The following is a 14,583-nucleotide window of genomic DNA, read 5'->3' as shown; positions in this document are numbered from 1 at the left end:
CTCAAGAAATAGCACCTTTCATCCATCCAGATGTTTGTACCAGCAACATGGATTTTATACCTCCTAGTTGCTGATTCCTGGAGATTCTCCTTCCTAAATATCTCTCAAATAAATCCTTTCCCACCCTCCACACGACCTTAGCTCGATCTCATCCAGCCTCACCTGGACTTTGGTGACTTTGGTGATACCAAGAGCATCCCATGTGCTTCCCTGACTCAGACCTCCTTTATACCATAGCGAATGTTCTTTCTAAAATGCAAGTTTAATCATACTTCTTCACTGCCTTTGATCCTTAAGATGAAATGGAAGGAAAAAGGAGAACTTTGCATTAGCATCTACCACATGTCAGTCACTGGCTAATACTAGTTGCTGTCACATTAACTATCTAATTCAGTTATCACAACAGAGAAGCAAACTGAGGCTTAAAAAAATAAATTTCCCAAAGTTATGCAGATGACTGGGAAATTGTGGAGCCTAAATTCAAATCTAGACCTTTCTTACCCTAAAATCCATTTCCTTTCCAGTGCACTCCCCTGTCTCCAAATCTTTTTGGCTCAGTGCTCTCTGCCTTGTGACTTCTCCTACATGCCATTACTATCTTGTAGTATTCCTCTTTTTTACCCTGTGGTGAGCCATCTAGAGCTGTTTATCTTAGACATGCCTTGCACATTCATATTTCTCTGCTTATGACCATTTAGTTCCTTCTTCCCTGAAATGTCCTTCCCTTTCTTCTCTATCTAGTGAACTCCTACTCATTCATCAAAACCCAGCTCTAATGACACTTCCTCTGTTAAGGCTTCTCAGATGGACTCATCCAAACAAAGTCATTTGCTGCTTTATCTATGTCCACAAACTGTGAATTGTACTCTTGGGAGACAGAAGGATGTACCGCAGGTAAAGCCCATGGTGAGTGCTAGGGGCTTGAAAACCAGACTACTCATGTGAGCCTCTTGTCTCTGTGCCCACAGCTGATGATGCCTGTGGTGGGACCCTGCGGGGCCAGAGTGGCATCATCTCCAGCCCCCACTTCCCCTCGGAGTACCATAACAATGCCGACTGCACATGGACCATCCTGGCTGAGCTGGGAGACACCATCGCCCTGGTCTTTATTGACTTCCAGCTGGAGGATGGTTACGACTTTCTGGAAGTCACTGGGACGGAAGGCTCCTCCCTCTGGTAAGCACAACATCCCCTTCATTTCCTACCCTATTCTCTGCAACTGTGAATTACTAGGATGCTTACAGTCTCCTCAGCGCCTGGACTCACAGCCAGAGGCCTCTTAGCCTCTTCCGTATACCTACTGTTACAGTCCTTTCATCTCATCCTAATGAAAAAGCACTACATATTTTTAGAGCTGGGATAATTTTTACAGTGATTTCGATATGTGATTTGAAACATGTTCTTGCTGAAGAATTTTATGATGGGTCTTGGTTGAATAACTTGCATTAACACTAAAAATGTTCTGGTCTCAGGATGTGGACAGGGTCTAGTAAAATGATTTGAAATATTGTTCCATTTCTGGAAGACATATGCATAGCATCCAGAAAGGGACTAGAACCATAAGTGACCATTGCTGACACAAGAACATTTTTAGTCTTAATTCTTCCCACTCCAGGGGTCCTGAGACATCAGAAAGGCATTATGTCTCGGTGTCTGAAGGGCTAAAAAGTGCAGGCTCTTCTGTAGTGTGCTCCGTGGAGAGTCTTGGTTGTTGATGGGTTAGGGAGGATATGAGTTATTGAAGATTTACAGCCATCGTGTCTTGTCTCCCAGACTTGGGCTCGCAGGATGTGCTCAAACTGAGCATGGCTTAAGGAAGTATCTGGCTTCCTGTTTGGGTGACAAGCATCACAAGTGGTGTTGTGGCATTTGGAACACTCTCTTGTATTGTCATTGTGGCTGTGTTATCAGGAGGACTTTTGTTAGCACATCAGGAGCCAATAGAAGGATATGTCCAGGTGTACTTCAGGCAAGGATGGGGCATCATTGGAGCCTCAGTTGCTGCATGGTGTCAGCTGAAGGTGGGGATTCCACTTCCTGGCGTCAGGCAGGCATCGCGGCGTTGGCTCCCAGGGGGCGCCTTGGTGGGAATAGCAGTTCTGGTGGAGGCCCTGGGTGCGGGGCTGGGCCAGGCCGAAGCTGGTGGGGCCACGCTCCAAGAGTGGATGGACGGAGGGGATAGGAGTGGGTGGGAGGAGGTGTCACTGAGGATTCTGAGCGGAGCAGAAAGTGGGTGTCTGCAAGAGTCAGAGAAGACAGAGACGTGGCAGTCAGTGGGAGTAGGGAGGAGGAAGATGGGAGGGAGAGGAGGAAAGGAGGGGAATGGGGCACATTTATTGCACACCTTCCCTGTGCCAGGTTTCATGGTGGTAGGAACACCAGTTGAGTGAGACATGGTTTTTTAAGGAGCTCATTGCCTATTAGGTAAGAAAATCAGACAAACCATGGTAGGAGCCAAGTGTGACTATTAAATATTTAAGAGGGATAAAGGGGGAATGGATTCTTCCCAAATATAGGCTCAGATTTGGGAACTAGTGTAACCAGAAAACTCAAGTTTCCTGGTGCAGTGGAAGGTGAGCCAACATGGGATTCAGAAGACCCTGGTGTCACCGCTAGCTTGTCACAGGAAACTGGCCAGGTTATTTCCTACCCTGGTCAGAGGGCTGAGAGAAGCACAGGTAAACCCCCTGCTCTGTGGGGGTGACAGTCTATAAACTAGTCCAAGAGCAAAAGCTGGTGATTTTAAGCTAGGAGTTGGGTTGAAGGTTTAGGTGAGTCTTCACTCAACTGGAATCCTGATGACCTGCCCAGTGTGAAGACCCTTGGACCTCTGCCTCTTTTTGTAAAATACCTGTGTACTGATTGTAAATGTAATGCATATGCTCCTTGTAGAAAACATGGAAAATCGACAAAGGTATGGAAAAATTCAAATTATTAAAATTTTGATGTACTCCCCCTTGACCTTTTTTCTTGGCCTAGGTCAAGCTAGCTGGCTATTTATATATATTTTAATGTTACCAAATTAGGATCAAAAAATATCTGTAGTTATATATTTTTAGCTAATCATTGTGTCATGAAATTTTTTCCTGTACCATCACAGATGCCTCCAAAATATACAAGGTCTGATAGTAATATCATTTGTTGACCCTTTACTACCAATATGTGCCAGACAGGTTATAAGTTCTTTACAGCTGTAATTTCATTTCATCTTTATAAAAATTCTACGAATATGTAGCATAGTTTTCCTCCTTTTACAGAAGAGGAAAATGAGGCCCAGAGAGTTTATACTACCAGCTTGAGATCACACTGGTGAGTAAGGAGCAGAGCTGGGATTCAACCCCAGGTTAGTTTGATACTAAAGCCTGTCTTCCAAGCCATGACAGCATACTATTATGCTATTAACATGCGATATTTGTCATGGGTTTTCCAGGCTATGTAGCATTCCCTTGTAAGTCTGTAGCATAGTTTACTCATCAGACCTCTTGTTAGGTGGTTCCCAGGTTTTCACTTCTATAAACAGGTGCCAAGATGAATATCCTTGCCAGTTCCCTCTCTTCCAGTCCCAAGGCCTTTTCCACTCACTTGTTCATCCGCAGGCCAAATGGTCTCCTATAGCTTCTGCCCTCCAGGTGTGAGTCTACACATTGTCCAAACTTTTGGAGTGAAACAAATCTGAAAGAGTTCCTTTTCCTATTAAGTCACTCAGTGAGGAAGGAATTAAGCAGAGGAAATTGTTAGGGGAGTCATTCAGAACTCTTTGCTATAAGATTAAATTATAATTATTTACAGGGTTGGTGTCACCACTGCCAGGCAGGATGCATTTGTTGTTCTAATTTATACTTGCATAGCAATTATGGATAAACAAACTTGGAGGCTCAGGATGTATGTGTGGGAAGAATCAGCTCTCTCCCTTGCCCCTCTCCTTTATGGATCCCTGGATTCCTGTAAAGGTTTGATGCTGCTGGTTTATGAGTATACCGCTTTTGTAAGCATACATTAAGATTTCAGGCTGTTCTCTTGCATTCTGTGCCAAGGCATATAAAAACAACAGATCCCATTAGCAAAGATGGATTTGGACAACTGGGCACCCCCTTCACCTATCAAGAAGACAGGAATTCCTTTGAAGGAAAAAACATCCACTACCTCCGTTACCAGATAACAGGTTCCCACTGATTCAGAAGGGCGAGTGGCATGCAATCTCCCTGACTCCATTTCCCTACTCTTCTCCTCCCCCTAAATGGGATAGCAACAGGAGAGTTTAAATTAGGGCTTCTGGACTAGTAGAATTTCCAAACAATTGGCGAAACATGGGATTGGTCATTTTTTATTTTGCCAAGTAAGGATGTTAGAAGAAAACCTGCCAACTCCTCAGAATATTATTCATAAAACAAAGGACAATTCAAAGCCAAAACTGTGGCAGGAAGTAATCAATTGGAAGTGTTGTGCTGACATCATGAAAGATAAGGTGGGGGGAGCACACATAAATAACAGTGTGTGCCCATCACCGGAGTGTCCAACAGTATATATGCAGCAATCAGTGGACCAATTCTGCCTGTTCTGCTGGTCCCGGACCAGCCTTTGGGAATCCAACAATACATGTTTTGAACAGGAAAAAGCTGTTACTATGGTGAGCACTGGACCCTGTAGCTCTGACATGTTGAGAGATTCACTAGTATTTTAGACTTACTCCCCCTAAAAGTTAATTGCATTTTTGTATGTATGACCATGAGCAAAAGCTGGGCTTGGACTGACTGAGGGTTACAACCCACAGAGAAGAATTGGTATTACACCCTGACTACACATACATGTGTGCAACCCTCACCCCAACACACACACAAACACACACACACACTGGCAAATCATCTCTGACACATACCTTTCCAAGTCGCTGCCAAATTCACATCACCAAGTCATCCCCTGCCCCCAGACCACCTTAAGCACATGTACACACCTGCCCCTCCTTACACACAGTTCCATTTCCAGTTCAATATAGGAGCCAGATTTTCTCTCACTGACCCTGCTGGAGGGTGGAGGTGGTGGTTCTTCCTTCTCTGCTCTGCTCTGACCCAGTCACTTGGCGCTGACCATCATGGAGCTCCATTCCTTTCCATCACGTTCTAAGGAAACACTCTCACCTTTGCTAAGCTTCCTCCTGAGGCCCCAGGACTTTTTTGAAGGACTGGGACTGGCAATACAGAAGACCCTTTTAACAATATGGGGATGTAGGTCCCTGGAGGATATCAGGATCATGTTATACTGAGTACAAGTGGTCTCCAGCCCATCACAGAACTGGCCTCTCCATTGGTGGAGAAAATCAGCAAAGTGAAGACCCCTGAGAAGCCACTAGATCCAGAATCTGTCTCCTCCTTCCTCTGCCTCATACCCAACGCTCTCCATCTGAATCTCTCCAGAACCCTCCCCAGACTAAAAGAAAGGAGGGAAAGCCAGACATCCTCTCCTAGAATACGGGAGAGGAAGTTTGTGCAGTTTCTCTGGAATTAGATATCGAGCCTGCACCATGGCATCCACCTGGGAAGGGGGCAGGCTTCGGAGTCAGCAGATAGACTTGGGCTCAAAACCCGCTACCTCTCAGTAGTTGTGTCATCTTAGCATATTTACCAGCTTTTCTGAGTCTGTTTCCGCATCTGAAAAATGGGTCTCCGTATACCAACCTACAAAGCATCTTGAGAGTGCACAATGTGGCAACTGCTGCCTGGCTCACCATAGGTACAATACTCCTGGGATGAGGCTTTGAGAAGAAAAGAGTAAGATGAGGCAACCACAGCAATTCATAGCCTTGTTGACCTCATTTTTGGTGGTCCCACTGAAGTCAACATATGAGCTTTCTAGCCCAGTGGCATCTCACCAGCAGAAAGGCACAGCCTGGCTGCCCTGGTTCTATCTAGCTTCCAGGGGAATTGCCTGGAAACTCAAAGAAGGTTAATGTGAGGAGAATCTCTGGGTGAGACTGGAGGATGTCCTTGCAAAAGTCAGAAGAGGGGACAGTGATTCTGTTGGAACTATCTTCCCAGAGCTGCACTTGGCAAGCACGTTATGGATAGCATCACTTCTGTGCCTAGATCTAGCCCCAGACTGGCCAGTTAGCTGCTTTGTTAGAAGAGCAGAAGAGGGCCGGATGCGGTGACTCACACCTATAATCCCAACACTTTGGGAGGCTGAGGTGGGTGGATCACTTGAGTCTAGGAGTTCAAGATGAGCCTGGGCAACATGCATAAACCCATCTCTATAAAAAATACAAAAATTAGGTGGATGTGGTGGCATACACCTGTAGTAGCTGCTACTCAGGAGGCTGAGGTGGGAGAATCACCTGAGCCCTGGAGGTAGAGGCTGCAGTGAGCTGAGATTGTGCCACTGTACTCCAGCCCAGGAGACAGAGTAAGACTCTGTCAAGAAAGAAAGAAGGAAAGGAGAGGGGAGGGGAGGGGAGGGGAGGGGATTCTACCAACGCAGCTACCACTAAGAGCTCTGTGCAGGACTAGGAAAGCAGAGACACTCCACAGTGAGTCAGGCACAGCCCCTACACAGGGGTGCTCACAGAGTAGGGGGATGGGGACCATAAGTATGGAGAAGGCATTCAGGAGACAACTACCAGAGATGGGAGGGGCATCTCTTCCTGGCCCCCCTCGCTCTCTCTGGACCATGTGATTGGAGGGTTCTACTGGGCCTTCTTCTCTCCTTCTTTCCTCTGCCCCTCCCCAAGGGGCAATTTCTTCCTACTACAGGGAAGGCAGGCAGGCAGAGTCTGACTTGCGCTCAGAATTGAAGCCACCCTTGTCTTGGGGGCCAGTGGAAGTGCCAGCCTCAGGAATGTTTGTGGGGTGTGTATGGTTTGGGGGACATCCAAAGCTCCTTCTCACCTGTAGGATTTCTGTGTAGATCCTGGAACAAACCTCTGCCCCTCCAATTTCCTTGGCTGTGACTCTGTGGGTCAGTTTCGGCCAGTGGTTCCCACTCTCTTCCTCGCCCTGGCCACTGTACATTGATTTTCCTTTATATCTGTTTCACTCTGATCACCCTGAATGGGCTCTGCCTGCCCGTTCTCTATGTCCCCACACTCCCAGGCCCAGTCCCCACAGACTTGTGTGCCAACAAACTCCACCACCATTCAAAGTAGGAAAAGAGAGGAGAGCACCTTCCAGGGGTCAGAGGAGAACACTGTCCTGGGGCAGGAGACCAAGGCCTCAAGGCAGAGGCTGCACTTGAGACAGGTCGAGAAGGATGCATACCATTTTAATATAGGAGATGAGGTGTTGGGAAGGGCATTCTTCTAGGGCTTCTGCCTAGTCCTCCTGGCCAAAATGTGGGAGTTCCTTGATCCCTGGGAGGCAGTCCAAGAAGAAATGGTCCCAGAAATTCTCTAAGGAAGATGCTCTCCACCGTGCACCCACCCCGGGGCTCTGGCATCTACCTTTGAGCCTAGGCATCTCCCTCCACCTGCAGAGGAATCGAATGCCTGCTCTATCTGTCTGGACTTCCCAGATCCTGGCCCTGTGGCCACTGGGTAGACTTTGGCTGTTTTTGGAAAGAGAATTTCCCTGGAAACCAGGCTCAACCTACTCTGTAGGTCTAGCAACTAACCCCTTTGAGTTTCATCATTAAATTTCCTTAATTTCATCCCTCCTTTTCATGTCCTTAGAGCTTTGATGGATTTGCTTCACTCTGTTCCCTTCATTCGTTTGCTTTTGTTTTTGTAGGTGGCGATACAAAAACTCCTGTCTATTCTGCAGACGTTCACTTTGAAAATTGTGCTAGCAACACTCTTTCTCCTCTTGAACAATCTTGCTTTAGTTATTAGGCATTTTACACATGGAAGTTGAGCCAACTAGAACCATTTGATCTCAGCAACTTTTAACTAGATATTTCATTTAAGAGCCTTTAGATCCAGATAGAGTTAGAATGAGAATTGCACGCCAATGGAGATTTGTTAATAATAACTATCCACTTATTTATTTATTCACATATACTTTATCAAACCATTGGTTTAGCTCATTCACGTTCTTTGTTACTTTCCCCTATTTATTTTCTGTAATCATTTGTTGAGACTCTTCTATGAACGAGGCTCTCCTAGGTGCCAGAGGGACAAAGCCACAGTCTGGGTTCCTAAGGAGTTATTTATTCCTTCCACAAATGTTTATGTAATAGCCAAGCACCGTGCTGGACCCTGAAGCTCACAGTTGGGGCAAAGAGGCAGAATATAATTAAATGCTTTGCAATATCATGTGTTAGGTGCTTTTCTAAGAGGTATAAAGAAGTTCCCCTAGGAAATAAGGAGAAATGTAATGGCCAGGATTCTTTGAGTTTAAGAAATAGAAACTCACCTCCAGCTAACTCAAGCTACAAAGGGAATGTGCTGGCCTCTGTAACTGAAAAGTCCAGAACTTGACTTCAGGCGGCGCTGGACCGAGGCATGCAAATAATGTTTCTCCCTGTCTCCTGAGGCTTTGCTCTCTTGTATGTTAGTTTCATTCTCAGGCAGGCTTTCCCAAGAGATGGCAAAGGTGACCACCCTCAGCTCCCTATAACCTACCTGTCTTGGCAATCCCAGCAGAAAGGGAGCATATCTTTCCTAATGGGTCCTACAAAAGCCCTCAGATAAACCTTGGTGGACCAGCCTGAGTCATGTGCCCACCCCTCAACACCAGTGTAGCCAAGGGATGTCCTCATTGATCTCAGATCATGTGACTGTCCGCCCTCCCCAAAACTCAGGCTGGGAGTGGCAGCCCTGGCAAGACCGAAACTAAGACTGTCCTTCAAACAAGTCATCAGCCTTCCTGTAAGAGGGTGGTGATGCTGGAAGGGCTCAGAAAAATTAGTCCCACAGGATGATTTTTAATTTGAACTGAGGGGTAAGATTTTGCCATTGGCATGGAGCCAAAAAGAGCCCGGGTGTGTTTGGGGCATTGCAAGTCAGGTGCAGAGGCAAGGGAGGAAGAGCAGGACACGAGACCCAAAGTGAACACAGGAGGAGCATGGACCAGGAGCAAGAACCCTGCCCCTTGTTCATAAGCCAGAGAGGATTCCATAAGCTATGGAAAGCGATTAAGAGACTTTAAGCAGGGAGGTAAAATAATCATTCTGAATTTTAAGTGGGTTAAACAGGAAGGCCCAGAAATCAGCTATAAAACTTTTTGTGTAACTCCGCAGGCAAGAGAATCCAGCCTTGAACTGAGACAGCTGTGAAGGGGTAGAGAGGAGGAGGGGCTGATGATTACCAAGTTTCTGGCTGAATGACTGTGGTGGGGCCATGTACTGAACAGAGGAACGCAAGAGAAGAAGTGGGCTGGGGTGGAGTGGGGAATGGCAATGCCCATTGGTCTGTCCAGCACAAAATGAGCACTAATAGGGAAGTCAAGGCTGCAAGAAGGAAGAAGATAAGACTGGACGTGCAGGGACACAGCTGCCCTTGGTAACTAATTCACAGTCATTGGGATAAGACTGGTGAGGGTGGTCAGAAGAAATCAACAGCTACACCTGAAAGCTTGGTGTTCAGTACCCTGGCAGGACCATGAGCAGTCATCTTCACAGTGAGCACCAGCATCATCTTTCATCAGGAAAATCTCCTTCATTATGGTCACTGTCATCTCACCGTTTCATCTTCATTACCAGCATCTCTCTATCATCATTCAGTCATTCAAACAAGCTACTCAGGCCCTTCTCCTGCTTGACATTGAGCTTGGCACTGGGAACGCAATGGTAGAGAAGACAAGGCCTCTGCCTTTGTGGAACTTATGGTCTATTTGGGGGAGACTGAAGTTAGTAAAAGATTCAAACATAAATGTAAAACGTATGACACATGTCATAAAGGAAATGAACAGGATGGAGAATAACAGCAGTGGGGACCCTATTCTGAATCTGACCTCTCTGAGGAGGGTAGGATTTAAGCTGAGACCTGACTTTTGAGAAGGACTCACAGGGAAGAACTCAGGCAGCAGCCTTCCAGGCAGAGGGAACTGCATATGTAGACTTATCATTTCAATGTCCTATTTGCTCCTAAACTTCGTCCATGGAAGTAGCATAGATCTGGTACCTGTCCTCCGAGATTTCCTCTTTGAATGTCAGGAGCAAGGCAGAGTCAAGGTCTCAAGCTAGCAGAGACACTCAGAAAACAGCTTAGATGGTGCATGACTAAGGATGCTGAACCCTTGTTGGCTGAGCTGGTAAGCAAATAAGGCCCATTCTAACCGAGCCTCAGACCTCCTGCCTTCCTGTGGGCTTGTGACGCCCTTGCTTCTCTCTCCTTCCTTGACACATCGCAACTCTTTAAGTCACAGTAAGTAACTGTCCTTTTTTGATGGAGCCCATGAAATTGCATCTGCTGTATCCATCAGGAGCCAGGCCATAAATAACCAGCCCTTTAAAATCTCATCTCCCGTATCTCTTGGATACAAGCTCTGCAGCAGAGCAGTAGGAAAGGATTAGTGCCTTAGCATGCTGCTGGCACAAATGTGTCCGGAGGGGTGAAGGCCAAGGCTCCAGCACTCTCTATGGAGTATCAGTGTGACTTCCTTGCTTCCACTAGTGAGAACTTGCTCTCAAAAAGAGAACAAAAGCCACAGCTGGGAGGAGCAGGAAGTGAGCCGGTGGTGTCGCAGTAGGCACAGCGGCTCTGCTAAAGCTTGTGACTTGGCAAAGTTCTGTGCATGGGAAGCTGAGGTCGGGCAGCTGGCCTGCCCCCCACGGGTCTGACTGCATGCAACAGGTTTGTACTAAGTGCCTCGTCTGCGAGGAGGCCTGTGCCAGGACTGTGAAGGGCACCAGACAACAAGATGCTGTCCTCGACCTCTCTTGAGGCACTGCCAGATGCCTGATGGTGCTGCTAAGACAGATGGAAGGAGTTGTTCTGGGCCCTCCGGAGCCCCTCGTTCTGGCAAGACCTGTCTTCTGGAATGATGTTGGTTCATTCTGAATGTTCAAGACCCCCTCCTGGTCTCTGTTTTCATGTTTGGCCCCGAATGTTTGTTCTACTCACTCACTCTCAGCTTAACCTACGCGGCATTTCACGTTGGTTTACCTCTCTCCTGCTGTTGCAGCCACTTCCCAGGTTCCCAAGACTGAATTAAGTCTTTGGTTCTATCCCTTAGTCTGTTCTTTTTTTTGTTTTCTTTCTTTCCCTTTTTTTTTTTTTTTTTGTTTTTTTTGTTTGTTTGTTTGTTTTTTTGTTTTTTTTGAGCTGGAGTCTTGCTCTGTCACCCAGGCTGGAGTGCAATGGCATGATCTCGGCTCACTTCAACCTCCGCCTCCTCGGTTCAAGTGATTCTCCTGTCTCAGCCTCCCAAGTAGCTAGGACTTCAGGCACGTGCCACCACCCCCAGCTAATTTTTGTATTTTTAGTAGAGACGGGGTTTAGTAGAGACCATATTGGTCAGGCTGGTCTCGAACTCCTGACCTCAGGTGAGCCACCACGCCAGCCCAGTCTGTACTTCTTTTCATCCTAGTTTCTCTTTATCCAGTGGCTGATGAGTGACATCCATAGACTCACCAGAGAGGCAGGATTCACACAGAAAACTAGCAATGACAGTCTGGTGAAATGGCAAAATCACCATTTCACGCATGGTGAAACTTCAACAGTTCAAATTCACATATGGTGGATCTCAACAGTTTGGGTCATTTGGGGAGGGAGAGGGCAAAGTTTCTTTGAACAAAATGAGGTGGCTTCATGGAGGAGGTAGATCTCTAGCATCCCTGGGAATTTCTCAGCCAAGCTTCTTGAAGAGTGGTCTACATTGGCTACCTTCAAGTCTTCTCTCCCCATTCATTCCTTACCTACTTCACTCCCACTCTTCAACCCTCCAGCCTCCCCCTGAAATCATCCACATTAAGATAATCATCAAAGGGCTGGGCGTGCTAACTCACACCTGTAATCCCAGCACTTTGGGAGACTGAGGCGGGCAGATCACGAGGTCAAAAGATCGAGACCATCCTGGCTAACACGGTGAAACCCCGTCTCTACTAAAACTACAAAAAAAAAAAAAAAAAATTAGCTGGACGTGGTGGCAGGTGCCTGTAGTCCCAGCTACTCAGGAGGCTGAGGCAGGAGAGTGGGGCAAACCCGGGAGGCGGAGCTTGCAGTGAGCCGAGATCAAGCCACTACACTCCAGTCTGGGCGACAGAACGACACTCTGTCTCAAAAAAAAAAAAAAAGATAATCATCAAATAACCATCCCCACCCCTACCCCATTCCAAAGACTACCATTTCCAATTACCAACGCCAGAAGGCGTTTTTCAGGTCTCACCTTCTGGACATTTCTGCATTACTTTACACTGTCAGTCATTTTCTCCCCTGGGGGCTCTGCTTTCTCCTTGCCTTCATGCCACTCTTTCCTTCTGTGTCTCCTTTGATGTCCATTCCTTCTTGCTGTGCTGCTCTGCTCACTCCACGCATCTCCCATGGTAGTCTTACCTGTTCTCAAGGTTTCAGATACCACCTATTTCCTCCCAAATATGGCTCCCTAGCCCAGCCTACCCACTGAGCCAGTCAAACTGTAGAGCCAGCTACCTGATGGACATCTCCACTTTAGTGGACCACCAATATCTGAACTTAAGTTGTCTCAACTTTGCTCATAATTGACCCACAAAATCATCAGTCTGTATCCTTTCTTAGTTTATGGTACCATTAGCTACCTAGTTATCCAGAAATCTGGGAATATCCCTATTTAATCCCTCACTCTCACCAGCCAAATTCAATTAATTGCTAAGTTCTCCCAATATACCATATCCTTTCCATCATTTCTACCACTTCCTGAATTCAGCCCATCGTGTTTTCTTCTTTGAGGGAGGTAATAGGCTTCTTAGTGATCTCCCAGCATCTTGGCACTGTCCAAGTCATTCTCCTCACTCCTACCAGAATGGCTTAATTAAAATGCAGATCTGACATGCTAAGCCCCAGGCAAAAGCTTTCAATCATCTTCTGTTGTCTACAGAATAAAATTCAATCCCTTGATAGGGCACACAAGGCCCATCTGGATCTAACCATTGCCTAAAGTAATTGCCCCAGCCTCACATCTTGCCACTTCCTTCTTTAAATTTCATTAACCCTAAAACTCAGTGGTATAATGTCACAAAGATTTCTTTCTTGCTCATGGTACACATTTGTGATAAGCCAATGGGAGTGGCTCTGATCCACATCGTCACACATGTGTGTACTCAGGCTGGAGGGGGTTGCACCATATTCTTTTTTTTTTTTTTTTTATACTTTAAGTTTTAGGGTACATGTGCATAACGTGCAGGTTTGTTACATATGTATACTTGTGCCATGTTGGTGTGCTGCACCCATCAACTCGTCATTTACATCAGGTATAACTCCCAATGCAATCCCTCCCCGCTCCCCCCTCCTCATAATAGGCCCTGGTGTGTGATGTTCCCCTTCCCGAAACCAAGTGATCTCATTGTTCAGTTCGCACCTGAGTGAGAACATGCGGTGTTTGGTTTTCTGTTCTTGCGATAGTTTGCTGAGAATGATGGTTTCCAGCTGCATCCATGTCCCTACAAAGGACACAAACACATCCTTTTTTATGGCTGCATAGTATTCCATGGTGTATATGTGCCACATTTTCTTAATCCAGTCTGTCACTGATGGACATTCGGGTTGGTTCCAAGTCTTTCCTATTGTGAATAGTGCCACAGTGAACATACGTGTGCATGTGTCTTTATAGCAGCATGATTTATAATCCTTTGGGTATATACCCAGTAATGGGATGGCTGGGTCATATGGTACTTCTAGTTCTAGATCCTTGAGGAATCGCCATACTGTTTTCCATAATGGTTGAACTAGTTTACAATCCCACTAACAGTGTAAAAGTGTTCCTGTTTCTCCACATCCTCTCCAGCACCTGTTGTTTCCTGACTTTTTAATGATAGCCATTCTAACTGGTGTGAGATGGTATCTCATTGTGGTTTTGATTTGCATTTCTCTGATGGCCAGTGATGATGAGCATTTTTTCATGTGTCTGTTGGCTGCATGCGAGTCTTCTTTTGAGAAATGTCTGTTCATATCCTTTGCCCACTTTTTGATGGGGTTGTTTGTTTTTTTCTTGTAAATTTGTTTGGGTTCTTTGTAGGTTCTGGATATTAGCCCTTTGTCAGATAAGTAGATTGCAGAAATTTTCTCCCATTCTGTAGGTTGCCTGTTCACTCTGATGGTAGTTTCTTTTGCTGTGCAGAAGCTCGTTAGTTTAATTAGATCCCATTTGTCAATTTTGGCTTTTGTTGCCATTGCTTTTGGTGTTTTAGACATGAAGTCCTTGCCCATGTCTATGTCCTGAATGGTATTACCTAGGTTTTCTTCTAGGGTTTTTATGGTATTAGGTCTAACATTTAAGTCTCTAATCCATCTTGAATTAATTTTCATATAAGGAGTAAGGAAAGAATCCAGTTTCAGCTTTCTACTTATGGGTAGCCAATTTTCCCAGCACCATTTATTAAATAGGGAATCCTTTCCCCATTTCTTGTTTTTGTCAGGTTTGTCAAAGATCAGATGGCTGTAGATGTGTGGTATTATTTCTGAGGACTCTGTTCTGTTCCATTGGTCTATATCTCTGTTTTGGTACCAGTACCATGCTGTTT

The 14,583-nt window shown here is 45.9% G+C and overlaps 1 protein-coding gene across 1 annotated transcript in view; it reads left to right on the top strand.

Moving 5' to 3' along the window:
- CSMD2 (CUB and Sushi multiple domains 2) overlaps positions 1-14,583 on the top strand; it is a 655,178-nt gene that overhangs the window by 246,201 nt on the left and 394,394 nt on the right. Inside the window, exon 5 of the mRNA XM_025355777.1 lies at positions 969-1,176. Coding sequence (XP_025211562.1) covers positions 969-1,176 — 208 coding nt within the window. The remainder of the gene's footprint in view (positions 1-968; positions 1,177-14,583) is intronic.

Source organism: Theropithecus gelada, chromosome 1, assembly GCF_003255815.1.
Source record: "Theropithecus gelada isolate Dixy chromosome 1, Tgel_1.0, whole genome shotgun sequence".
In the NCBI taxonomy this organism is placed as follows: domain Eukaryota; kingdom Metazoa; phylum Chordata; class Mammalia; order Primates; family Cercopithecidae; genus Theropithecus; species Theropithecus gelada.
Note: the sequence above shows the minus strand (reverse complement) of the source record. Positions and strands in the feature narration are given on the sequence as shown.